This window comes from Monodon monoceros, unplaced genomic scaffold (genome assembly GCF_005190385.1).
Source record: "Monodon monoceros isolate NGI ecotype Baffin Bay Population unplaced genomic scaffold, NGI_Narwhal_1 Super_Scaffold_12, whole genome shotgun sequence".
Classification (NCBI taxonomy): domain Eukaryota; kingdom Metazoa; phylum Chordata; class Mammalia; order Artiodactyla; family Monodontidae; genus Monodon; species Monodon monoceros.
In genome coordinates, this window is record NW_021703768.1 from 116159988 (window position 1) to 116186761 (window position 26774).

General features: G+C 49.1%; 1 protein-coding gene across 4 annotated transcripts in view; it reads right to left on the minus strand.

The window, feature by feature from the left end:
• Window positions 1-660: 660 nt before the first annotated feature.
• Window positions 661-26774, minus strand: part of SIL1 (SIL1 nucleotide exchange factor) — a 290298-nt gene continuing 264184 nt past the window's right edge. For 3 of the 4 annotated variants that reach the window (XM_029216286.1, XM_029216284.1, XM_029216285.1), the window contains 3 exons: window positions 5714-5810; window positions 5105-5269; window positions 831-1187 (listed from right to left, as the gene is read on the minus strand). In XM_029216286.1, the coding sequence (XP_029072119.1) occupies window positions 831-1187; window positions 5105-5269; window positions 5714-5810 (619 nt within the window). Of the gene's footprint in view, window positions 1188-5104; window positions 5270-5713; window positions 5811-26774 lie in introns of all 4 variants that reach the window. The other variant, XM_029216283.1, reaches the window with a different exon arrangement.

The window sequence follows — 26774 nt, forward strand, 5'->3', positions numbered from 1 at the left end:
AGGGCACAGAGAAGCACCTCTGCCCCGTCAGGTGGGCCTGGCAGGCCTGGGCTCCCACTACCAGCTTTATCGAGATTACTCCTCTCCCAGAGTTAGGCCTACACCCAAAGGCCTCCAGAGGGCACGGAGCCACCGCAGTCCCACCACCCAGGCCCCAGCACCAAAAGCTCCAGCCTCGCCCATCAGCTGCCTGGGCTGACACGGCATCCCTGCGTGTGGAGATGCCCTCAGGCTTCTGCCAGTGCCAGTGGCCTTGAAACTAATATGTAGGCACAGTCTGAAGGGGGCAGTGAGATGATTACCCAGACCTCCCGACATAGCTGGGTGAGGAGGTGACAAGCACGAGTGCCAGGCACTGGTGTAGTGCTTTATGTATGTTTTCTCTCATTTAACAGCATTCCCCTTTGACAGATGAGGAAACAGCCTCAGGGAAGTTAAATGACTTCCCAAAGTCACAGAGCCACTCACTGGCTGGTAAAGAGCTGGGTCCCAACTGGGGTTTTCCAACTCCTGGGCCCAGACCCTTCCCACGGGGCCTGTTACTGGATGCCCTGGACTGACCACCCAGCACGTCACCAGGGGACCTCAGGGCGCTATCACCCAAAGACCACCAAAGCACTGTGCCCAGTCTGCACAGACACACAGTAAACAGACAGACAATGGCCTTCATGCTTCCATTTAATGGCCAGGCCAGCACTGCCCAGATGATGCCCAGGCTCCAGTGGGGAAGTCTTCCCTCCTAGCTGGTATCCCCTGAAGAGCCCACCCCAGCTGGTGCCCCTCAGCCTCACTAGCAGCATCCCGGTCTAGTCCCAGTGTCAGGGGCAGCCTCATCTTAGCTCCTTCAGCAAGCTGTTGATAGAGCCCAGGAGTTCCCAGAAGTAGCCCTCATCCTCGCCATCCTGGAGCTCCAGGGCAGCCAGTGCCTGGTACTCAGCCTGGAGGATGACCAGCGTCCTGTTGAGCTGCGGGTCCTGACGGTAGCGGTCCCGACAGGTGGCCAGGAGGGCACCCAGCGTTTGTAGCACCTTTTCGCGGGCATCGTGCTCTGGCAGTGCCAGGAGGTGGGCAGTGATCTCACACCAGCCCTGTTCCTGAAGGCCTGGCAGGAGGTGCACCTGGCGGTACTGCTGCAGCTTCTCTGGGGATGTCTCCCGCATCAGCTCGGCCTCCTCCTCAGCAAACATCTGCCATCCACACGGCCAGGGGCCAGGGTGTGGGAAGGGGAGAGAACACACAGAGAGCAGTCAGCCCTGCCTTTTAGACTCGAAGGCACATGGCTGACCCATGAGTCTGCACCCTCTTCCTCCTTCCCCTTGGGCCTCAAAGGCCCTTCATGGGAGAAAGCCAACTGGACTCATAGCTTCACACATGCTCTCCAGCTCATCCATATGTCCACCCATCTGTCCATCCATCCACTCATCAAAAACAACTGTGTAATGTGCCAGGTGCTGGAGAAACCAAGATGGAGACATGGTCCCTGCCCTCAAGGAGCTCAGGATCTATCAGGAGATTAAAAATTAACTGAATAAGTCCTAAATATCATGATACATTTCATCCAGCAGGGTGGTGTGGAGGCAGACAGTCTGGATTCAAATTCCTGCTCCACCACTGACAGCTGAATGACGGAATGACCTTGGGCTAGCACTTTGCCTTCCTAAGACCCAATGCCATCATCTCTTATGTGGAGGAGAGGACGTAACCCCTTTAGGACTGTTGGGAGAACTCAGTGGGACAGTGACCATGCAGCCAGTGCCCAGCACAGAGAGCACACCCACAACGTGAGCTTCGCCATCAACAAACGTTAGCTGTACCAGCAGCAGCATCACATCACCATCACCACAACTACAGATCCACTCCCTCACAGGAGTTAGGGCACGGGCGACAGAGGAGGCTGGCAAGTCCCTGAGCCTTGAGGGGCTTGTGGGAGTTGACCAAGGGGATAAGGGTGTAGGGTTCACAGACACAGGAGGGTTGCAACAATAGGCCTGGGCCCACCTCATGTTTGAAGACCAGCAGGCTGTTATGGTCGATGGGGCACGAGGGCCAGGATGGGGCCCAGAATGCTCGGAGCCCTGGGCGTCCCTGGCCATTATGCTGAGGGCCTGGGGAGTTGAGGAAAGTTTGGGCAGGAAGTCACATGCATGGCCTGTGTCTGGTAAGTGCAGAAACCCAGCCCCATCAGAATATGGCGGGAACCGATCCTGCCAGGCTGCCGGAGGAAACACCTGAAACCTGACAAGTTACCAACTTATTTCACAATGCAGAGTACTAATCACTATACGATCACGGCTAGCCACCAGGAGTCTACCAACTTATTTCAAATGTCAGAGGAAGGCTATGCAGAGATGGAGGGTCGGCAATGGGTAGAGATGTCCCATACTGGTTGTACTAAATGTACTTGCAAGAAGAAAGAAGAAATCACTGCCCTAACTCCAGGGGAGGATGAGGCATGCAGATGACAGGGAAGGCAAGAGGGAAGCCCAGAAAAAGATCAGGGGCCACAGTGGAGAACCTGATGGCTGTGGCGCTTGTTGGAGTTGGCAGAGGAAGCAGGGGAGGAGGGGGGGTCAGCATCCTGGGACAGAAAAGGCTGAGAGGGATGGAGTAGTCCTTTCCTAACCTACTCCCAAGTCCTGCCAGCTCCACCTCCAAACACATCCCAGTCCTCCCAGCTCTCTGCCCCATGGGCGCTGCTCCTCACTGCACTTTTGCAGTCTCCTGCCTCCCGCTCCCAACCTGCATCCTCCAGTCCTCTGACAGCAGACAATGACACAGCCCCAAACCCTTCACAACTTGGCATTTCTGATGATAAAGACTGACTCCCTTCCCTGGGACTTGGAGGCTCTTCAGGATCTGGCCCTGCCTGCACTTGGGCTCCTCCCCACACATGCCCTCACTCTGGCACCCATCACACCAACTCTCCCCCAGGATCTATGTACGTGCAGCTCCCACTTCCAGGCACCCTCTCACCCAACACTGACTCCACAGTCAACTTGACTCACCCCTCATTTCTCACTCAGCACCTCCTTTGACTCCCCAGAAGAGGTTAGGGCCCTGATCATAAGCCTCCAGGGCCTACATGCTCTAGGAGATTCTCTGATAAATGTCTGCCTGAAAGCACCAGGAGGGCAGGGACCATGGGGCTGGCACAGCACTGGCAGGGCAGATACCCAGTCAACACCTGTGGAAGGAACCAGTGGGCAGGTCACCCCTGCGGCCCTTCAGCTCCAAGAAGGCACGAGAGGACGTGGGCTCATGACCACAGGAGGGCATCCCAGCTCTGCAGGAGCCCAGATGTCAGGGCATAGTTTCTTAGTGGAGGGCCCACCAAGAGCCAAGGGACAGAAGAAGAAATGCCTGGGGTCTGGCAGACCACAGAAGGGGTAAGCCGGTGAGCCAAGGACCCTAACAATCTGAGAGGTAGTCCCACACTCTCATGGGAATTCTGCCTTCAGCTGCTACCTCCCGACACCAAAGATGCCCTCAAGGTGCATGGCACCCCCCGGTTGGCAACCTGTCACACCTCTACCTTCAGGCAGCTCTGGACCCATCCCCAGATGGGTTTGGCTAGTTTGACTAGCTCTTTATTCTCTCTGAGAAACCATAAGAACAAGAAGCCCTGACTGCCTCAAGCGTAAAGTATGGCTGCCATCTGTTCTAACACTCTCTGGCTGAAACTCCTCCACGGTCCTCCACCTGCAGGAGGATGGCTGTCTCCATACTGTTTGCAGAGAGACGCCACTCCCTCCCTGATATTCACAGCACCCCAAAGCCTCAAAGGTCGGCTCCGGGGCCAGCTGACTCAGGGGCCTGCCTCTCACCAGGGCAGCCTTGGTGAGACTGCCAGTGGTAGCTCTCCAGGGATGAAGCAAAGTCACAGTGCCCGCTACGCCAGGGCTGGGGGCAGCAAAGAGACACCCAAGTCACAAGGGCAAAGTGATAGGTTTCTCCCGGGAAATGCCAAGCCTGTGTACATGTCCTTCCCCTGGCTTGCTGGCCCACTCCCAGGATGTCAGCTGTGCCCTGGCCTTATTAACTGGACGTGAGGACCACATGGCTGCCTGCTGTTCTGAGAAACAGGGTTTCTGCAGCTTAGAGGGGTGGAGGAAGAGAAAGAGGGAGAGGGGGAGAGAGAGAGGGGGAGGCTGAAAGACAAGACAGGACAAGAGAGAGTGAGTGAGTGCACACACACAAAAGCCAACAGGTGGAGAGAAAAGCAGCAACAGACAACACTGATCCTTGGCCTGAGGCCTGGCGGGAGGGGTGCGCAGGGGAGGGCCAGGGAGGAAGGGCTGGGCCCCTCTTCCTCCAACATTCAGAAGTGGTTTCCAGCGGCTGCCCAGCCCTGCTCCACTAATCCGCAGCTGGCTGTAGGGAGAGTGTGGCCCCAGAGAGGCAGCTGAGAAAACCCTGCCAATGCTCTCTGCAGCAGCTGAATTAAGAATCAGCCCTGGCTGGTTTTACCCTCTCCTTAATTAAGACACTTCTCAGGCTCAAAAACACCAAAGTGGGCTGGGGACCAAGTCTCCTCCCAGATGGCAAGCCCGTGGGTCCCTGGGTCCTTCAGTGGCAGCCAGTCTGAGCCCCTGCCCAGAGCCAAAGCTCCCAGAGGAGGCACCTCCAGGTTTCTAGAATCTTAAGATTCAGCATCATTCCAGCCCCTGGCTCCTCAGTCTCCTGGCTACTGTGATGGCTCCCAGACACAGCTGCTCCTGGTCACCCGCACCCTAGGTTTCAGCCAAATGACCTTTTATTCCATGAAGGGCTGATCCTGGCTGTTTCTGGCTTCTGGTCACATTGACCCTTCATCATGCTGACCCCTGACCACTGCCAGTGCCCCCTCCTCCCCTCCCACTCCTCACCAGCCCTCAGGTTTTAGCTCAGCAGTCACTTCCCACAGGACATCTGCCCTGACATCTCAGAAATCCTGGGCTCCACAGCATCCCTGTCAGCCCAGCTCAGGGCTGGCATGTTTGCTCAGGACACTCAGCTATGAGGATGTAGGGAATGGATGGAAGATATGGGGAGTGGGGAGGGTCAAATGGCCAGAAACAAACACAAAGCAAAGTGCATGGGAGGCAGGACAGGCCTGGGCACTCACCTTCTCAGTGACCAGGTCGTAGAGCAGAGTGACCACGCGCACGGCCAGCACCTCCATGCCCTTCTCCTGGACCAGACTCCTCAGCACCTGCAGTCCCCCCAGCTTCAGGAACTGCTGCTGGGCATAGGGGAAGTGTCGCAGTAAGGAGCACAGGGCAAACAGAACCTGGGGAGACACAGATCCAGATGGGTGAGGGGCCACAGAAACTAGGCCTTGGGGCAAGCACCCAGAGGTGCCCCAGCTACCCCAGCCCAGCTCCCATTCTTCCTGGTCCCAACCACCACCCTTGGGTATAGCTCACCCCAGTACCCAGGGCTGTGAGAGCCAGGAGAGATATCAGACACCTTCAACACCACCCAGTGGACAAACGGAGGCCCAGGGCAGGAAACCAGGGTGTTGAACCTGAGACTGCACCGTGGGAGCAGGCCTCCGGATGCTTCACATACTACTGTGCTGCTTTAGGTGAAGGGGACCTCTCCCCCTACGCCACCCAGCGGATGGCCACTCAGGCCCCCAAGGGTGACGTGTACAACCTGGAAAGGGACCCTTGTCTTTTAGTCTCCACGGGTATGCTGGGGCCTGGGCGGGAAAAAGGCAGCAGAAACACACCTTCTTCTTTGCAGTGAGAGACTGCTCCGTGGCCAGAACGACCAGCAACTTCTGCAAGGCTCCTCCCTCAATGGCCTCCACCTGGACCTTTGGGTTGCTGGAGGGGGAAGCACAGGAAAGCATGACTTTACACCTACTCACCAACTTGGGGGCACGCCCCTGGGCCCAACCCAGGTAAGAGGGCTACCACCACAGCAGCCATCCCTGGGGAGGAACAAGGTGCACAGGGTGTGTTCCCACTCTGGACAAGCTAGAACTTATCTGGGGAACAGAAACAAACTGGTGTAGGTCCACCTGGGTACAATGGCCTATGGCACAGACAACAGGGCCAAGGGCCCCAGGCCAGTGTCCATTCCCTATCAGCCAATGGGCTGGGGCGATCTGGGAATGGAAATCACCGCTACCATTTTAAGATCCCTCTGATGCTGAAGATGCTACTTCAGTGTCCCTCCTATGGAAAGCCTTCCTCCACGCTCCTCAAGCCAGCCTTACGTGCTTCCCCCTTCCATGATCCCAGGTGCATCACACTCTGGGGGAATCACTAACGATCTGTTCCCTTCAGAGTGTGTAGCTCCAGGGCCAGGGACCCCTTCCTCTCTCTCTCCTCCTGGGTGGAGCACACAGACAGTATAAACACTTATGGGAGGGAGGCAGACAGAAAGAACAACATCCAGGGAGCCTTTGCATCCCTGAGTAGATCCTAACCCAGCTGCCTCCCTGTTGGACTCTCCACTATGTGAAAGCAGCTACTATGATTGTCCCCGTATCTCAGCACCCAGCACAGGGTCTGCCATGGCGTAGGGCCCTGGACAGTAAGGAGTGAATGAAGCAACATATGTGTACAACCATGACTGACTGCATCAACCAACAAACGGGCAACACTGAAACACAAAGAACCCAGAGCTGCCTCTGGAACGCCAGTCCCCATTCTGGGCTAGAGAAAGAGTGATGAGCTTTAAACAAATATTTCAGGCAAAGCGCTCATGGATGAAAGGATGGGGGTCCTGGAGGGTGAGACCTCCTCTAGGGCAGGGTGCCAGATAGGGACATGGCTGGGAACCCCTTACTTTCTAAGATCAAACTGATGATGAATTAAGGAGCAAGTGCCAAGCGCAGGGATCTGTGTAGTTAGGCCTTCGAAGAAGGTCAAGATTCCTTCATCAGCAGCTTATGAGGCCTCAGAAAAGAAAGGTGGCAGGCATGTAAAAAGCCTGAGACCAGCAGCAAGGGGAGAGGCTGGACCAGAGGTGAGACAGTGGCTGTCACCCTCACCCAGACAGCAAGCACACGGAGGGCACCCAGTCTCTTCTGGGCCCTGGCTGCCTTATCTTAGCATGGCCACCACAAAGTACCCTGGAGACCCAAAAAGCACCTGTTTCTCCTAACCCACAATCTTAGCAGGGGGCCCTCAGAACATCTTGGAGAGTAAGGCAGAGTACAGACAAATCAGAGAGTCGATTCCTGATCTAAAACCCAGAGAAAAGGGGAGGCAGGTAACAAGAGAGAGAGCACACTGCTGCTCACAGGAGAGGGTCTGGCACACAGCAGGCACCCCATACAAGCTGGCTGGATGGTACGGTAATGGGGCCCAAGTGAGTCCTTGATGGTCCACCCACTACTCCTACCAGGCCCCAGCTTCAAGGTTCGAAGCAAACTTAGCACATGGAGCCAGTTTTCCTGCTGTAAAATGGGAGGCACCTGCATCCCTCTGCATCTTCTCTGCAAAAGGATGCGCAGGGTGGGTGCCGGCCTTTCCCACTGCAACTTCACTTGTGTCTGAGGAGCAGCCTGGAGATGCACTGGGGTCCCTGGGGAAGAAGGCTGACAGCTCCTCTCCAGATAGGCAGGTGGGTGCCAATGCAGGGATTATGGAGCTGAGCCTCTTCCCTGCCCCCTGCTCCCCCAACTTGAGAAAGGCAGCTGCTTCATCAAAGTGTGAGTTAATTAGGGCTGCCTCTGCCGTCATGTGTCTGAGGAACGCTCACCCACAACAGGCAGGGTCTAGGAAAAGAAGTCGACCACGCTGAGAAATTCACACAAACGTCAAACACAGTCTTCCAAGGAAGGGGGGCTGTGAGGCCCAACATCTCATGAGCCTCAGGGAACAGCACCTAGGAGCCCCATCCCCAGTGGGCCTGCAGAGCAGCACAGACAAGGCCCTCCAAAGACGTCATGTGAAGCTTCATCCTTGTCTACAGATCTGCTGAGAACAAGACCCAGAAACAATCACCTGGCTAACCCCGAAAGACAAGCTCAGAGCTCAGAAGCAGAGGGGCCCCCAAGGAGACCCAGCCTAAGCAGCTCCCAGAGTAGCAGCCCTGTCACTAACTTGGGCAGTACTGGAAGAGTGGAGAGACATGAATAATACTGCGACTCTGCCCACCCAGGTTTCACCTGGCAGAAGGGGAGAGAAGACTCAAACCCCAAAGGGAACCACAGCACAAACAAGAAAACAAACTACCAGGGGCAAAAGGGGAGGGCACATACTGTGTAGGCAAATTCCTAGGATCCTCCAGAGAAAGAATAAGCCAATGGGAGTAAACAAAAGATGCCAAAAGCCAAGAAGATATATGGCTTCCCCAGCATTTTGTCTATCAGAGCCCCAATGTGGGTTAGAAAGGGCCAGAAAGCACTGTCCTAGGAAAGATCTAGAGGCAAGGCACTGTCCAGGCAGTTGCTCAGAGAAGCCCCACGTGCAGAACAGATCCTTGGGGACACTCAGCCTGTTCTCTGCCACTCAACACTCAACAAGCCAGGCTCCACACATAGGAGAGACACCACACCACCGTATTCTACTTACAGGTTTCAGAGTGAATAAATGAACGGCTATGTAACTTTTAGGCCGTACCAGGTGGCTCTGAACCTAAGGTCTGTGGGGGTTCAGAGAAAGAATGTCTGGTCTGGAAGAGCCAGGAGGGCTGCCTGGAAGAAGAAAGACTGCAGAAGACTGGAGTACAAGTGAGGAAGACAGCCTGTGCACCAGACGACAGGCATGTGTTCAGGGAACAGCATGAGCATGTACAGAGAGGCAAGCAGACCATTCAGTGGAAGGCTGCCCTGAAGAATCATAGAAAACAGGGCTGAGGAGTGCAGCTGACTCCTGACACAAGGGCAGGTCAGGCTGCGACTGAGGATGAGGAGACACAGGACCATACCCTGCCCAGCAAGTGGAACCTGCTCCTGCTTCTCCTTCCTCGACACACGCAAGGCAAAATGGGGAGTTGGAAACAAGCACTTCTAGGGCATACAGACACAAGAGAGGGCCCAGGAGAAGGGCCTGCCTCAGGACAGTGACCCCAGGGTGGGAGATGAGCTGGAGGGACACTCTGAGCCAGGCATAGCTCACAATTCCAGGTCAGGCCGACTGTTACGTGGTGTGTGTCGGTATCTGCCCAGCATCCTTTCTTCCTCACCAGGCACTGACAACCCTTTCTTCCCTTCCACTGATGGCTGCCTCTTCCACTCCTTGTGGTCCTGAGGGGGCAGGTCCCAACCCCGCAGGGAGGGCTTATGGCCCAATACTGGCTCATCATATCTGCCCCCCACCAGGCCCTCCGTTGGTTGCCGAGGACTGGCAATCAGAGCTTTTCAGTCTTCTACACTGGAGTCAGGACAGAGAAGTTCTCTTCTTCACAAGGTAGGTTGCTGTAAGCCAGAAGCACCTATAGCCATGCCAATAGCAGCCAGGTCCCATCCCAACCCAAACCATCCCCATGGAGGGAAGCCATTTAGAGCAGGAAAGAATAGAACTCAAACACAGGAGAAGTAAACCAGAGAGAAAAAGGGAAAGCCTGGTGCCTTTTGCCACTTGCGAAAATCACTTTCATAAGGCAATGAATTTACTTTTTCACCTGCAGCAGAGTCCTGAAAACTTGGGTAAGTAGAGCAGGACCATGGGCCAAATGTGGGCCTATGGCTGAGTGGGGCCAAGTGCAGCCTTAGCAGCCCTGGGCCCACACCCTGACTAGCTTAAATGAGGGAACTCATGTAACTCTGAGCTCTACCCCAGGCTTCAGGGCTTCAGTGGCTCCACGGACACATCAGGGGTTCCATACAACACCCTTCCGAAAAAAGCCTTTTAGCACCACCCAGTCAAAGAGGCTGAGGAAACACATCAGGAGGGTAGGAAAAACCAGGCTAGCATTTCCAGATGGCACTCAGCCCATCCAGGCAGGGACAGCAGAGAAGGGCTTTTCTTGAGCAATCTGCCCTAGAGGGGCAGACACCAACATGCTCTCAGAACCCCTCTCTCTCTCCAGGCAGCTCAGCCTTGGGCTCTGAATGCTCACTGCTATGTTTTGGGGGAAGAAATGCCCAAAATAGCTCAGAGTGAGGTCTACAGAATGTGCCAGGGTGAAAGTCTGGAGAACTCTTGGTGAGAATCCTGTAAACAATGGCTGATGACCTTGGGCAAGTCCCTTCACTTCAGTTTCTTCACCTGTGAGGCAGAGCTAAAACTACCTTGAGTTAAAGATAGAATAGCTAACGAGTGCCAAAATGCTAGACAATACATTGTGACTGAAAGATTATAATTATAGTGGGTTTGCTACACAAAGAGGCCAGGCCATATCCTTGAGAACACTGCTTTTATTCACCCCAGATGCCCCAGGCACATGTATGCTGGCCTCATCCCCCTCCTAGCCTACAGACTCAGGACCGGAGCTGTGGCCCACGCCTGAGGGTGGGGGTAGGGGTGTCTTGCTGGCTGGAAGATGGGTGTCCTGACAGCTGGGGATGTGAGTGAGTTGGAAGGGCAGGGGCCTGGCACGCCTCTCAGCGACATCAGTGGCGCTGGTGTGCTCAAAGTCAACAGAAGGATATTAAGGACGTAGCTCGTCTCCAATGAGATAAATGAGAATAAACCTTGTTCAGGGCTAAGCTGGCTGGACTGAATAAATACCATTAGCACTTGGATTACTGGGATGCTCACAATCAGCAGGCGAGTCAGCTGTCTGTGTGCAGAGGGATGGCAGCAGCTGCTACTCTGTTAATCTTGAAGGCGGGGGGCGGGCGGGGTGCACGCAGAAATGGAAGTGATTGCATTTGCAGAAACCAAACGCTCTGGGTCAGGGTGACTGATGTGGGCAATATGCCAAGGGTCAGAGGTCATATTTCAGCTAACCAAGCTGAGCAAGTGTCTAGGGGGCATTGAGGAGGTGGTGGAGCTGATCTCAGGGTGGCCAGGGGGCTCATGAGAATGCTGCCCACTTCAGATTCAGAAGCTGCCCTCCTCCTTCCCTGTCACTCAGGACTCACTACATAATGTTCATGAAAATGTGAACATTTAGTTGTTCTTAAAGCTATTAGGAATTTCAAGATGGTGAGGGCAGAACATTAAATCAAATACAGGCCCTTTTCAGTGTGGGGTCCTCTGCAATGCACAGGGCCATGAAGCAGGCACTGCTGGCACCAGGGTGTGTGCACAGAAACAGGAAATGCACAGAAATCCTGTGCACAGGTGAATCAAAACAACAAGGGCTAAAAAGGGAGTTTGAATCAGTGGAAAAGGAGAAAAACAAAAATGCAGAGTTTCAGGACGGGAAATAAGGATTAGGTTGACTGGTTCGACGGGGGCTGAGGAAATACTAAGGTGAAACCCCTGGTGCAGAGACTGTGTCATCCAGAGTTTCAGTCCAAACCTAGATATCAGGCTTGTCCACGGCACACTGGGGACATGAGACACATGGGGTATGTGCCCTCTCATGAGTCCCTGCAATATTTCTAAGTAGGACAATTATTATTTCTTCTGTCTTCATAACAGAAGAAAAAGCTACCATTGTTCTGAAATGCTCTCTGCGAAGATGCTGTGCAGTAGGGAAAGGGGGCACACCGCAGGCTTAATCATTTGTGATCCTGACTGGTGACACTGTGCATGCTCATCTTCTTGCCCAGAGAGAAAGATTCCTTCTCCGATGGCCTCATCTTGTTTGTGCCCTAGCGTGTGGCCTTCATCACCTGTGAAACACAAGGACTTGCAGGATGTGTACTCCTGAAATAGGTTCATTAGGGATCTATAGTAGCCTGCCAGGGATTAATAGGGTTAAGCATCTGTTAATCAAGATGTGGACAGTTACCAACTTAAATAAAAACAGAATAGGTTCACCAAAAAAATAAATGCCACGTACAACTCTTCCACATGAAAGTGAAGCCCCCAGGAGAAACAAAACATCCAGCCTGTTACGAGCTTCATACCACCTAACTGTGGTGGGAACCACATTAGGCCCCTCAGAAGTTCTATCTGGACACTGGAGAAAAGAAGGAGAATCACTGGACCCATTCAAATACAGTCCCCAACCAGATGCCAGTCATTTAAGCAAATGTGGGACACCCACAGTTCACCACAATGATAAAGCTCACAACAGTATCTCTAGAACCTCTTTCCAGACACAAACACAGAGAATGATAATCTTCCTACCTCTGGAGAGACAAAGGGGCCTCAGAGGAAGGGGCACTGAAGAATCTTCTTGACATCTGGTAGCTCTCAAACATAGCTCTGCATCATAATCACCTTGGGCATTTCCCCCCTCCCTTAAATCATTTCAGACTGGGCACTTAAAAACTACTACAGAGAATTATACAGAAAAATAACCTACAGAAAAGTTGCAAAATAAAAAAAGACTCCTATCAAGAGTCACCTGTTAACATTTTACTACATTTGCTTTCTCATTTTCTCTCTGTATGTTTATACATTTTTTCTGAAATATTTGAGAGTAAGTTGCAGATCTGATGCCACTTTACCTGTAAATGTATCAAGTGTGTATTTCCTAAGAACATAACCACAGTACAGTTATCAAAATCAGGAAATTAACATTGATACATGATCTATAGATATTCAGATTTTGCCGACTGTCCCAATAATATACTTTTTAGAAAAATAATTTTGGTCCAAGGTCCAATCCAGGACTTACATGATGAATTGAGAAGCATGTCTTTGAATGTCCTTTAACCTTGACACACCCTTCCTTAGCCTGTCTTTGTCTTTCACTACATTGACAGTTTTTTTTGTTTTTTGGTTTTTTTTACATTGACAGTTTTGAAGAGTACAGGCCAGTTGTAGAATGTCCCTCAGCCTGAACTTGATGTTTTTTCCTGATTAGACTCAGGTAGTGTAGGTTGGCAAGAATGCCACAAAAGCAATGTCTTGTCTTCCTCAGTGCATCATATCAGGAGGCACATGATGTCATTCAGGCTCACAAGTGGCTGTGTTCACTTTGATTACTTGATCATGGTGGTGTCTGCCAGATTTCTCCACTATAAAGATATTATTTGTCCCTTTCGAATTGATAAATATTTTGTGAGGAGACTCTTTAAGATATGAAGACAGCCTGTTCCTCATCAAACTTTCACCCATTAGTTCTGGCATTCATCAGTAATTCTTATTTAAAATAATTAATACCATGATGTTTGTCAAAGGATGATATTCAAACTCCATCATTGCTTCTATCTGTATTTGTTGGCACTCTACCTAAAAGAAGTTTTCCTTCTTCCTCACTTATTCATTCATTTATATCAGTATGGATTCTTATTTAATCTATGGGTTATAATCCAGTTCTACGATTATATAAAATATACCTGATTAAATCTGAAAAAAAAATAGAGCCTTTTCATGTTGGTTTCTGTGTCTTTTTTGACACATTTCCATCATTCTTTGAGTACCTCCATACTTGTTGGCACAAGATGTTCTTGTACAAGATATAGTACTTTTCCTGCACCTGCTGTGGAATAAGCCATTTCTCCAAGGAGCACTTCGGGCACTTTCTGAAAATTCTAACAGATTCTAACCCTTACCCTACACATACTGAATCACAGCCTCAGAAGATAGGGCTCAAACACCTGATTTTTCACAAATGCTTCACATGAGCCTTACCAGGAGGCCTGGCACTGATCTGAGAACCAGCATTTGGGATAACTAGATCCAATGCCCAACCTTTTATCCAGTACAGCATGTCTGATAACTGGCTGCAAGGTTGAAGATTACAGCAGTAGGGAGACTCATCCTTACGTTAGCTTTAAACTCTTCCAATTGCTAGAAAAACGTCTTCTGTTACCAAGCTAAAATCTGCTTTCATGAAGCTTATATCCACTGGTCCAAATCTGCCCTCTCAAAGTAGAGAGAGTCACCTGAACCTGCCCTGACAGGTCAGCCCTTCTGAACCTTAGAAGCCAAATGCCCAGAGAAAGATCCCCTCTCACAAATCTAGCCTCATGGGATCCAGCAGTCCTTCTTCATGTGACTCCTGAAATCCTTTGCCTTCTTGACAATGCTCTATGGGACACTGCCCCATGTACTGACGAATCCCTGCAGAGGTGGTATTCACACCTATCCACAGGACTCCCCCTGGGCCAACCCCTCCAGAGTTCAGTGGGCCCAGCCACGCTGACCCAAGGTCATCTGCCCCTAATACCTGAGGCACATCTAGGTTTTTGGCAGTAGTGTCACAAAACTGACTCAACACTGGGCCTGCCTAGGTCAAATCCCTGCAGGCTGTTCATATCACCCTCTGATGAGTCAAGTGTTCTCCAAAATGGCCCTGAATACAAGCAGAGAAGGTAAAAAACAAGTTACAAATGATTCGGTGCACTGACACCATACTTTTGTTCGTGTGTGGTAAGACTTTTTAAAAAAACAAAACAAAACCAAACCACAAATATGGGTTATTTATAAAATTAAAAATCGAATAATAACAAAATTTTAAATGTTGCTTTGCTACGTGGGCCCTTCGTCCTAGCCTGTCACTATTCTTCTGGATCTTCATTCTGTCTGTCTAACATGTTGGTTATCCCTTCCGAATCTGTGTCATCTGCCCCCATGCCCTCACATGAGAACCTGAATGCAGGTTGGACAGGCAGAGTCTGACATGATCTCTTTGGCACATCACTACAGTGAAGGTTCTGCTGACACTTAACCACTTATAAACAAACCTTTATTAGGTCTGATTGTTAAAGACATGCGGATTTGTAGCTACTTGATCATCAATTTCTCTATCTGATCTATTTGATTATCATGAGATTCTGACAAATGCTTCTGAAATGCAGATTCCCTCTTTGTCTGTAACAGCGGTCTAATCTAGGTTGGCAAATCTTCCTGAAAAAAGAAGTTAGAATTAGGAGGGAGCATGAGAGTCTTCTGGGGTGCTGTTAAAACCCTATTTCTTGACTCGGGTGGTAGTTACATGGGCATGTTCACTTCAAAAAAGTCATCAAGTGGTACGCGTAAGATGGTTGTACTATTCTGTAGAAGGAAGGGCAGGAGGAAGGAAGGGATATTAAGCTTTAAATCAGTCTATTTTCATGGAACCCACACTAGCTCCAAGAAATCACCTCTCTTTAGAAATGCCCATAAATGAAGTCTCAATAACTTGCCTTGTTATTTTGAAAAGCAAAACAGTTACCATCCTGCCTCCTTACTCCTCTCTCAGTGATGCTTAAACATTCACATGCACAGGTCTCATGATGATATCATTAAGTTTTCATTTGATGTTTCAGACCCTAACTAATTTTAAGAAGCAAGTGGCTCTTCTCCTTCCTCACACTTTTGGGCTGAAGTTCTTCTTAGCCATGTTTGTTTTACTCTTTCTGGAGGGAAGGCCATTCTTCTTAAAAGAGAAGTTAGAGGCAAAATAGAAGAGAGGACGGTGATACCCTGTCATCTGCTACACTGAATCACCTGACTGAAGCAGCGGGCCCAACGCCTTCCCTGCCATTCCTCTCACTCTGAACAGTAACTGCTCAGGCAGGTTCTTTGTTCTAAGCATCCCAGGTTCCACCCACCTAGTATTCCTGACAGTGTTCTCAGAGATCTACACCTTTGTCCTCAGTTATAGGCCCCTTTATCATCTCTCAGACAAAAGCTCAACTCTAAGAGCTCCCCATGCGGCCTTGTTGGTCTGTTTAGGTGTCTCCTCTCTGTTCCTTGCAGTAATCACTTGTGACTATCTTAAGCACATTTCATTGTTCAGACTATGAGTCATCCTTCCCTTCAAAGTTCTTGCCCAAACAACATATTTACTTTTTCCTGGACCTTCTAAAATCTGCTTTCTCCAAAACTCAGAGTTCTGCATTTCCCTTGGCTTCTCCAAACACAGCCACTTTCTGCTAAAGTTTCCAACACCTTCACTTCACCAAACAAATCCTTCGTGATGCTCAGAATACATTTTCAGTGAAGCCCTTTTCCTTAATCTTTTGAGAGATAAAACTGTCAGAAAAGTGAGTTAAGAATTAAAGCAATTCAAGAATTGATGAGAGTCTTGTTTTCTGCAGAAGGAGGTTTCCCAAAAGACCTATAGCACCACACCAACTTGCTTCTGCACCAAGTTTTGTAATCTCAATTCAAAAAGCCTCTTCTGACTGTCATACAGAGTGAAGTAAGTCAGAAAGAGAAAAACAAATACCGTATGCTAACACATATATATGGAATCTTAAAAAAAAAAACAAAACTGGTTCTGAAGAACCTAGGGGCAGGACAGGAATAAAGACGCAGAAGTATAGAATGGACTTGAGGACATGGGGAGGGGGAAGGGTAAGCTGGGACAAAGTGAGAGAGTGGCATGGACATATATACACTGCCAAATGTAAAATAGATGGCTAGTGGGAAGCAGCTGCATCCTATGGGGAGATCAGCTCAGTGCTTTGTGACCACCTAGAGGGGTGGGATAGGGAGGGTGGGAGGGAGACACAAGAGGGAGGATATATGGGGATATATGTTTATGTATAGCTGATTCACTTTGTTATACAGCAGAAACTAACACAACATTGTAAAGCAATTATACTCCAATAGAGATGTTAAACAAAAAAAGCCTCTTCTACACCGAGGGTAAATAGCTGACATCTTATCCCAGGGTGTGTCTGTTTTTGGTGGGCTAAGAGCCAGTGATCTGGACTTTTGTTTTACCGTAAAGTCCAAACTCAGTAAGCAAACTACTGAGCAAGAGCTGCTCTGGAGTCAGAGAGACCTGAGTTCAAGTCCTAGTTCCAGCATTTTCAAGCTGTATGACTGCAATATGTTACTAAACTTCTTTGGACCTCAGTTTCTTCATCTATAAAATGGGATTAATAATATTTATCTCATGAGATTGTTGTGGGGATGAAGTGTGATAATATATAGAGATTAGCAGACTTCCTGACAAACACCAAGCATTCAAATAATAGTTGTTTTTATCGTAACACATTATACTCTTTAATGAAAATTACTATTTTTACCTTTCTGCTAAGAAAGGCAGAGTGCCTGGGTTTTCAGGCTTCTCAGAAGTGGGAGGGGTTACCTGTGGTAGGGGACAAAGAAGAATGTACCACCTCCCACTGAGTGGCCCTACATTCTCATTCTCAGCTCCTCTGGCTAGATAGGCAAAGCCAGTACAGGAAGAATTCATGGGGGAGAAATGTAGTTAACAAGCTAGAGGGAGAGACAGGGAGAAAGGATCAAAGAAGCTAATTAGAACTGGCTAAAGGGAGGCCACAGAGTGGGGAACATGGAAGACAGAGAGCTAAAGAGAAATTATCTGTGGCCTATAATTATTCAACAAACATCTCCCAGTAATTTGTCTCAGACAGTTTGAGGGAAGCAAGGTGGGGTCAACAAGGTTAAGCAGAAGAAAATTCAGGCTAAAACGTATGGGAGATTTTTCACAGTGAGATTTATCAAGTTTATTAGATAACACAGAGAGGGTGTTAGTTTGGGTCCTCTGTACTAGCTAGAGGTAAAACTATCCCCCTAGGTGCCAAAGGCTGAGGGAGAGCAGAGCAGGCTGGTCCAGCAGGGTATGAGGGCCCCAGGGAAATCACCTGGCCAATCCTTGTTCCAAGCTGTAGGCAATACACCTTTCTCAATAGGCCTTTAGTGGCTCAGGAAGGAGCTTCCTTACTCACTCAAATCTTGCTCTCAGGAGTTCTGAGACGTGTGCTAGGAAATCACTCACTTTTCCTTCCAACCTCCTCAATCAGAGCCAATGGAATCAAGCAAGGCCTGTTTTGCTTTTGCTACACAACTGTAGAAATGTTTACGAATGAGCCATCTCTCAATAGCAAAAGGAAAGGCAACAACCGTGGGATGGTCTATAGCAGAAAATGACAACATTGAAATGCTTCATTTCCAGGATTTGGAAGTAGTATAGACTACAAGTCTCTCTGCTGTGCAACATACATAACAAGTCCCCAAAATATCCTTTGTTTGCTAGGGTTCTGCTTAGATATTTAAGGTTTCTGACAGTTTAAATATGGTAAACAATATGGTGAACCATCCAAATAGTTTGCATCATTGGTATTTGGAAAGATCTTTGTGAACAATTAGTTCTAGTTCTGAGATACAAGAACAGCACCCAGGCTCCTGGTTTTCCATGGGGATGTGTCAACACGGCCTCCTTGGCCAGCGCCATTTCATGTGGCTGATCTCATGGCTTGAGTGAGCATGGGTTTCCTGCTCCTAGCCACTTCTGTCACATTGTAACAGAGGAGAAAATCGAACAGAGTGGGGTCTGCTGACTCCCCAGCCAGGCTCAGGGCTCACCAGGTCTCCTCCAGGTTAAGAAGGACACAGAGCTTCCCTGATGCAGAAACAAACCTGGGAGGCCTGGTCTTGCCCAAAGCCTTTACACCTGACTCATCAGACACTGGAATGGGGGCCTAAAAGGAAAATGAAGACTTCCCATTCTGTGGAGATCTTCAAACACTGGAGAAAACCCCCAATTACTCACAGCTTCTGGAGACAGAATGATGGATGGTTTCGTTTGTGAGCATGCTATTTGTCTGAGGCTCTTTATCCAGTCAGCTGGTCGACAAATGCTGATTGGGCCCAGAGTGCACAGGGTCTTCAGCTAAGCATCTTAAGGCCAGAGCAAAGAATGAAAATAGTTCCTGTCCCTATTAGACAAAATTAACAGCCGACAGAAACATGCAGAGAGGCACTCTATTAGACAAGTAACTGTGCAAGAGGGTGGCTTCAATATTAGGTGTAATCTGAAAAATGGAGGGCTTGACCAGGAGGGTGTCCAGGAAGAATGACCTCAACAAGATCAAAAGTCACTCAGCTAGGAGAAGAAAGGCTAAAAGTCTGCATGTATTACCCAAGTGAATTCAGATAAAAATCTACTTTTTTTTCTTCAAAGAAAATGTTAAGAATCACCTTCCACAGACCCTTTTAACTCTTTTACTAATAAGTCATTAAAAGGCCTTCTGTTGCGATCATTCTAATGCCAATGAAAAAGTTACACTCATAAAATAGTTAATGTCAAAATGTAAATGGTTTGTTTAAGATTCAGCAATTGTTGCTGAATCAAACACGAAATCTCTATGGCTTGAATAGGAAGGGAAACAAAAGGCTTGACGATTTAGTGCTCATTAAAGCCTGTCTGGCTGAATTTTAGATTGCAACTTAAAAGAAAAAAACATTAAACCAGTTCAAGTGTGAACTGACATATGCACAGCAGTTTTCAGCTGCCTGCAAATGGGGCAAAGGCACAGTCTGGAATGTGACTTGAACATACCAAGGCTGTGGTTGGGCATGGCCCCATGTCCAGGGTACAGGGGTAGAGCCAGAGATGAGCAGAACCTGAGACAAAAAAGCACTGGGACACAGAGCCCAGGCTCCCACCAGGGCCTGAGTTCAGCACAGTGGAACAGACCAACCCCAGTTAGCTCTTTCCTGCAGGAAGGCTAAGGGGTTTGTGGACAGCCAAATTCTAGGCTGGGGCTCTTTTGCCTGGGAGAAGTGGGAAAGTGTAAGCTTTTTACACTTCCTCCCCTTTTCTGGCCTGGCTTGTCAGACACTTCTATGAAGCCACAGTGGGACTCTTGTCTTGATAAATCTGATTGGCTTTGTGACCCTCACAGACCTCAAGTCTGGTCTTAGAAATAGTCCTTTGTGGTAGGTTTGTGGGGTGCTGAGCAGAAACTTTGTCTAAATCCTCGTGCCCAATGGGCTATAAAAGTGCTTAAAATTTTACCACCTGGGGTTTGTTTCTTTGAGTCTCAAAGATAATTCTGTCTTTCAGGGTCCCCTATTAAAATGCCACTGTCCCTGCGTTGGGAGAACCAGTCATGTGTAAGTAGGGTGACCACATAATTTATTGTCCAAACTGGGACACTTTTAAGAGTGGAAAAAAAGCACTATTAATTACTGCGCTGGGACAAGAGGCATAAACAGAACATATGGTCACCCTCTGTATAAGATTTTGTGTTAAGTTCTAAGAAAGTACAAAGGTGAATAAAAAACTTGCACAGTCCTGGACCCTGGACACTAAGCTAAGGAGCAAAGGATACTGGGAACAGGTCAAGGTTAGGCACCCATGGGAGGGGGAAAATGACACCCTAGAGAGAAACATCACGGAGGAATACAAGGAGGCAGCTTCACAAAGGTAAAGACCACGGGCTCTGGAGCCAGACAGACCTGAGTTTGAATCTTGGACCTCCTTTCTGTATAACTGTAATTAAACTATCTTTGCCCAAACTTCTTCATCTGTAAAATGAGAATTATTTCGTTGGGAGGATTAAATAAGGTATCCAATGTAACTGTGCCTGGCACATAATGTTCAATAGGTTGCATACTATTAGCATTATCAGGACCAGCCCTCTACTTAAAACCCCAGCTAGTTCTATACACGCCCCTGTCAGAAGGTGGAGGAGAGACAGGAAGACAGAAAAATACTGAAAGGGCAGACTGAGCTTCTCCTCCTTGCAGACTAACCCCTGAAGGGCCACTCCAGGGCTGAGTTCTCAAGGGCCTCAACTGCGACAGCTCCTGAGGAGTGACCTGATGACCTGGCTGCCTTGCCTTCCTGGTCTTAGACTTCACACACTGACCCAGCCCAGCAGCTACAGCTCTACCTTGAACTCCTAGATGCACATGCCATCCACAGTTCCCTCAGTGCAGACCATAGAGAGAAGGACCTTTCCAAAGTGAGTGAGCCCTGTCCTGACTGTCCAAGATAATGCTGTCTGTTGAGTAGTGGTACATTCTCCTGGGCCTCTTGTGACAATAGAAATGCAAAACTAAGGGCAGCACCGCACAGTCATTAGGAGAATGGATTCTGGGGTTCCACCATTTAATAGTTCTTAAGTGCCTTCCAAATGTTAAGTCACATAATCCTCACAACAACTCTATGGGGCAAATACTATTATTACCCCCATTTTACAAATCAATAAACTGAGTCATGGAGAGTTAAGTCGTTTTTTCCCAAGGTCACATAGCTAGTAAGTGGCAGAGGCCTGAAAGCTCAATAGGAGCTAAGAGACCTGGATTCCACTGGGGCTATACCACAAACTACCAGCTGAATGGCTATGAAAGAGTCCTTAACTTATTTGAACTTTACTTCTATTATCTGTCAAAAAGCTGTCCTACTTAACCAAGGGAACTGCTTTGAGTATCAAATGATACAGGGCAAGTGAAAGCACTTGCTTTTAAAAGTGTTTAAATATTATGATGCCACTGTCAACATCTGCCATCATTTAGTTTTGGAGAGCTGGACCCAGTATGAAGAAGAAGGAACCTGGTCCCGCACTATTCTCCCGCCCCTAGGACCCTGGACACTGGCTCAAGGTAAAGAAGGAATTATACTAATACAGTGGTTTTCAAAGTGTCGTCTCTGGACCAGCAGTATCAGCATCACCTGGGAACTAGTGTGAAGTAAAAATTCTTAGGCCCCAACCTAGACTTAGTGAATCAGAAACTTGAGGGAAGGGTCCTGGCAACCTGTATTTTAAGAAGCCTTCCAGGTGCTCTGACGCATGCTTAAATTTGAGAACTACTAGGCTAGAGTGTCCATGGACAGATGACAGGCTGGGCTGTCCAGCCCTGGCCAGGAAAGGCCTGCTTCAGGGGCCTAATGCAGAGCCCAGCTTTTGCAAGAAGACCCAGGCCCCGAGGGCCACTGCCAAGAAGATGAAAAGCTCCCAATAAAACCCAGACCTACACGGCCACACTGATCAAAATACAATAAAGAAGAAAGTGAGAAATCTGACAAAAGAAAAACGCAGCTTCAGTGGGGACAAAATACAACAATCTTCTGTAGGAGATGAGAAGCATAAGAGGGATGTTAGATGTTCAAAGAACCAAATGTCGAAACGACAAAAAATACAAGAATAAAGACAAAGCGTGGCTATCAATGCCACATGGGCCTCCGTCTAATGATGGCAGTAGCAGGAAACATCACTCCCCCCAAGCCTAAGCCTGCTCTCCCCCACCCCCAACATGACAGTCTATATAAATAGTCTTGAGGAAAAAAATACCAGCAATTAGTCACTGAATCCTGCTTGCTGGAATGAGGAAAAGCTTGTGAAAAGTCACCAGAGGCTCTGGTGAGAAAAGCTTGGCTAAGGAGGCCATGCAGACTGAGGGCGGGAGCAAGATCATTAAAGGAGAAGGCCTGTGGGGTGTTCCTGGCAGTCTTTGATGCCTGCCAGGTCTTACCTGGAAGGAAAAATGGAGGGCCCAGCCACAAGGCTATAATGAGCTCCAACCTGGGCCCATATCCAAGTCAGAAGACCATTTATGTGGGCTTGGGCCAGAGGTGGGTGGGTGGGCAGGGGAAGGAGTCCTCAACCCAGGGTAGCAGACCCAGCCCTGGGCTGTGGTACCTTGGAGGATGAGGCAGTAGAACACAGAGCCTCTGACCAAAGTGCCTCCACACAGAAGCCTATCTAGCTACATACAGGTCGTCTCCCAGGCACCGAGGAATCAGTAAAGTAGCCTCAGTGCTTCCATTCAGGAATCTGCTGAAAATGACCCCATGTAAGGACCAAAAAATGGACCTCCTTCTGCAACGAATTTCTCAACTCAAACGTTCAATGTTCACTACTGTCTCTTGCCTGGAGTGTCCTCCCCCCCCCCCCACTCCCCATCCCTGGGCCCAACTTCATCAGGCTAGTTCCTATTCCTCCAGGTCTCTCTCCAACCATCTCCTCAGAGAAACCTTCACTGACCACCTGACCAACACAGGGCCCCTGCTATGCATTTCTGGGACCCCTTTCCCCTTCATAACACTCAACAGACTTGGTCAAAGTCTGTTTCCCCTACTAAACCGTCACCACCCTCGAGGACATGGACTATGCCTTGCTGCCTGTTCACCTGTAACCTCACTCTCTAGATGGTCTAGCCCAGTGCCCAGTACTCAATTAGTAGGAGCTGCCTAAAAGGATGAGGCTGGCTTGGTGTCACTTCGCTGCTGGGACACCGAGGCCTAGATGGTCCAGCCCCATAAGCAGGTGTGTGGATGGGTTGGACACACGACCTCCCTCCCTTTCTGAGCAGCTTACCCACTCCAAGAGCTCACACAGGGCAGACCCCAGTTAATGTTCTAAATTTTGCCGTCTTTTCCCTTCCTCCTCTAGTTTGACTCCTTAACCAACTCCCCGTGTGTCCCCATCGCCACGCATTCCCAACTGCTTGAGAAAAAGGATATAGTAGAGGTGTTCGATGACCCCTGGGGTACCCCTTCTGGGAGTATCTGTATTTGCTCACAAAGAGAGGTAAGAGATGTATTTAAAAACCAAGAAATTAATTCCCAACAGTATTAACAGAATTTTAGGCAGCAGGAGAAAAAAAAAATTGGGGGGCCAGGGTCCTCCACATGGTTCCTGAAATCAATCTCTAATAGGTAACTTCCATTTGTGCTGTGTCTGAGATCAGCCCTGACTCAATCCTAATGTTAGGCACCACTTGCCAGCCATGGCGGGGCAGTCACAGACATGTCTGCAGGTGGCTACTGTCATCTCCTTTCAGCCCAACCTCACCTGGCTGACCTTGAAAACAGCCCTCTGGCTAAAGACCAGAAACCTAGGCTACAACTTCTGCTTTCATTTCTGGAACCCTAATAACAATCCAACTTTCCAAACCAATGTCAGGTCAGCATAGTATCAGAGGTGGTTCCTTGGCCACTCTCCTCCTTCTGCAATACTCCAAGCTCCACCAACCTCTGCTCCTAAGAGCAGAGCTTAAGCTCCTAAGAGCTACCCACAGTCAGCTCTGCCAGGGGCCCTAATAGATTGACATGCCCTATAGGGATCCATTGAGAAGGTGGCATAGAGCCACACAGAGGAGCACGAACACTGTAAGAGGGCAAAGTCAAGTTAACAAATATCACACAATGAGAAAGAATTGCATGAACTGCAGTGGCATAACAGATGGATAATTTGATTTATTCTAAGATCTGTAAAAGTAAGTAATTAAAAATATGGAACAACGAATCTGCCACAGAGAGACACCTAACAGCCTCACAAGGGCCCTGCAGCTGGCACAAGCAGCCTGGGAAAGAAGCAGTGGGCAAGGAACCTCTTAACACTGCCCTGATGTTTTAGGGACAATAAATTCAGCACCAGCTCAAGCTGGGCACCAGGGGACAGCCCGATTTCAGAGGGAAATAGTCAGACTCACAGCCGCAAACAGCATTGTGCCACAGGAGGATGGTTCCCTGTCTACATATGGAAGACAGGAGCTTAAGGTAGACTGATAAACTCCCCATCACTGACATGTTTGGCAAGTCCCCTGCAAAGCGAGACTGACAGATTGTATTTATCTCTGCAGAAGCAGAGGAAGGAGATGAAAAATGCATGCACAGATGACAAGATTAACTGACACCAAGAGGCAGCCTGGGAGACCCAGGCTCAGGTCTCTACCCTCCTCCCATAGGTTGGCAGTAGATGGTGAGGGTGCCGTTACCCACATAAGAAACATGAAGTGAGCACCCAATGTGTGTGAAGCACAGTGTTCCGCACAGGGTCCCAGCAATGAAGCATCTTCCCTGGACATGATATTAGCTATTTGGAAGCAAAGAGTTAGATCAGTTGGAAGCTGTTTTCTATTAGTCAGGACTCTTTTTTTTTGAGGGACCAAAACTGAATTCAGACTCATCTAAGGGAAAAACTAAGTTTGCTGGGCCCCATCATGGGAAATGATGACAAAAATAAAAGGACAACTGAGTCCAGAGGCTCAAGCAACATGCCAGGCCCTCTCTCAGGCTGCAGGCTCTGCTTTCCTCTCTAGATGAAGATGCATTCTCAGGGAAGGATGAGTCTGATGGCCACTGGTAGCCCCTAAACACATCAATCCCAGCATAAACAATTCTTCCTCTCAAATGGTATGGAATTCCAGGGCAGGACTTTGGTCCTCCCTCTGTCACATACCAATCCCCGGGACAGTCACAGTGCAGACGGAGGAGGCACTATGAATAGCTAGTCCAGGTCATATGACCAGCCCTAATTGGGAAGGGAAGAGGTGGGTCACAAAGATTAACAGCCTTACCTGACCACATGGTTCTGATAAAGAGTTTCCCAAAGGAAAGAAGATGTTCTCCAAACGAGGAAGATAGAAGAATCTTTCGAGAGACCAAAAACAACATAAATCAAGAGCCTTCACAGCTCACCACACTGTTTCATACCAGCTCAAGCCATAATACTAGATAATAATTGGCTGTTTGGGGCTAGATTGGGGGTCATCCCAGGTATGTAACAGTCCGGCTGGGGTCCTCCTTGCAGAGATCCAGTTTGGCCCTACCAACTTTGAATGCTCCAAAGGGCCTGCTGCTTGTCCCTTTAACAGCAGCCCGTCCTTGCAGACGTGTCCCCATGGCCCAGGCACAAGACCGTGTGGACACCAAGCAGCTTCATACTCAGGAAACTCACACAGTACTAAAGCATAAAGCCTCCAGGCAGCCAACTCCTTGGATGTTTTCTTTACCCACTAACTTGAATCTCCTTCCCATAGCACCAACCATGTAGAATAACGCCCACCCCCCTGCCCCCCGCAACCTGGAAACCTCAGCTCAGCATCTTTGATAAGGAGCCAAGAATAAGGATGAGCCTCGCTTCAAAACCACTCCCATTTACATCAATGGCTCCACAGGGTGGCTCTCTATTCCAAGATATTCCTACCTCCTGGAGAAGGGAAGCAGGCATTTTAGGTACAGAAAGAGAAAACCCACCATATCCCCACTGCCACAAAAGCCACCACTTGCTCAGCACTTAGCACAAAGTGCTCACATTGGGGCTCTCCCCCTAATCTGACTCGAAGGACTAGAGTCCCTGGCCTTCCTCACCTCCAGAGCCCACTGTACACTCCTCTAACTCCCTCATCAGGCCCCAGCCAACAGCCTCAGTCATCTCTCTGGCTAATTATCAAAGCTAATTATCCCCTTCTCAAAGGACTCTGAGAACTCATATCTCCTTTAGCCTACACATATCACATTCTTCCTCCAAAAGCCCAGATTGAGCTCTGTCAGGGTCCCTGGGGAGAGGTGAGACATATTCAGGAGGCCCCTTTGTTCTAAGGCCAGCTGGGGACATGAGATCACAGGGACCTTTGGGAGCCAGATCCAGCAGAGGCATCTTTAGGCCATCAGCTCCCAACTTCTGCACATTCTCGAGTCATTCCAACAACTTCACTGACCTGAGGCCTGCCTAAGCAGTGATGCTGGCCAACACGGGGCTACGAAGTTCTTTCTGCCCCTGAGGCCTTCTCTAGAAATGCAGGAAAATGAAGCTTGGCTCCCACATGGAGCAGCTAAGTGCTCTGGCCATGCCTGGTACTTCGGAGCCACGTTTGAAGGTCTGGCCCAAGGCAGCTATGCTGGCCTCAGATGTAAAAACCTCCAGCCGAGCTGAAAAGCAGCTTTGCCCACAGACGGACCCTCTGGCCCAGAGCTCCTTGAGCTGGCTCTGTTCCTGCTCCACACACACCGCAATTTACTGCTGCTGTTAAGAGCCCCAAAGACAAAAAAGTTCCTGCCTCCACTTTGTCCCTGCCCCTCCTAAGCACACGCTGGAACCAATCACCAGTCAAGACCTGGAGTGAACCTCAGTAACTATGAACCCCAAACTGAGCTCAAACAACTTTTCTTGATCCACAATCTAAATGAAAGTTGTTTGTTTGTTTTTTTTTAACTCAGAGAAACAGTTAAACACCAACTAACCTTTCTCACCCCCTTCAAAATTACTGATCTTGGACAAACCACATACATCAAAATAGTATCTGGATCAAGAGTTTAATCCTCTCCCACAGAAGCAAAGAGGGGTCTAGGTGGGTAACTTCAGGGTAACCCTGGGTCTAGCAGATGCAGGGGAAATGTTTCCTGGGTCC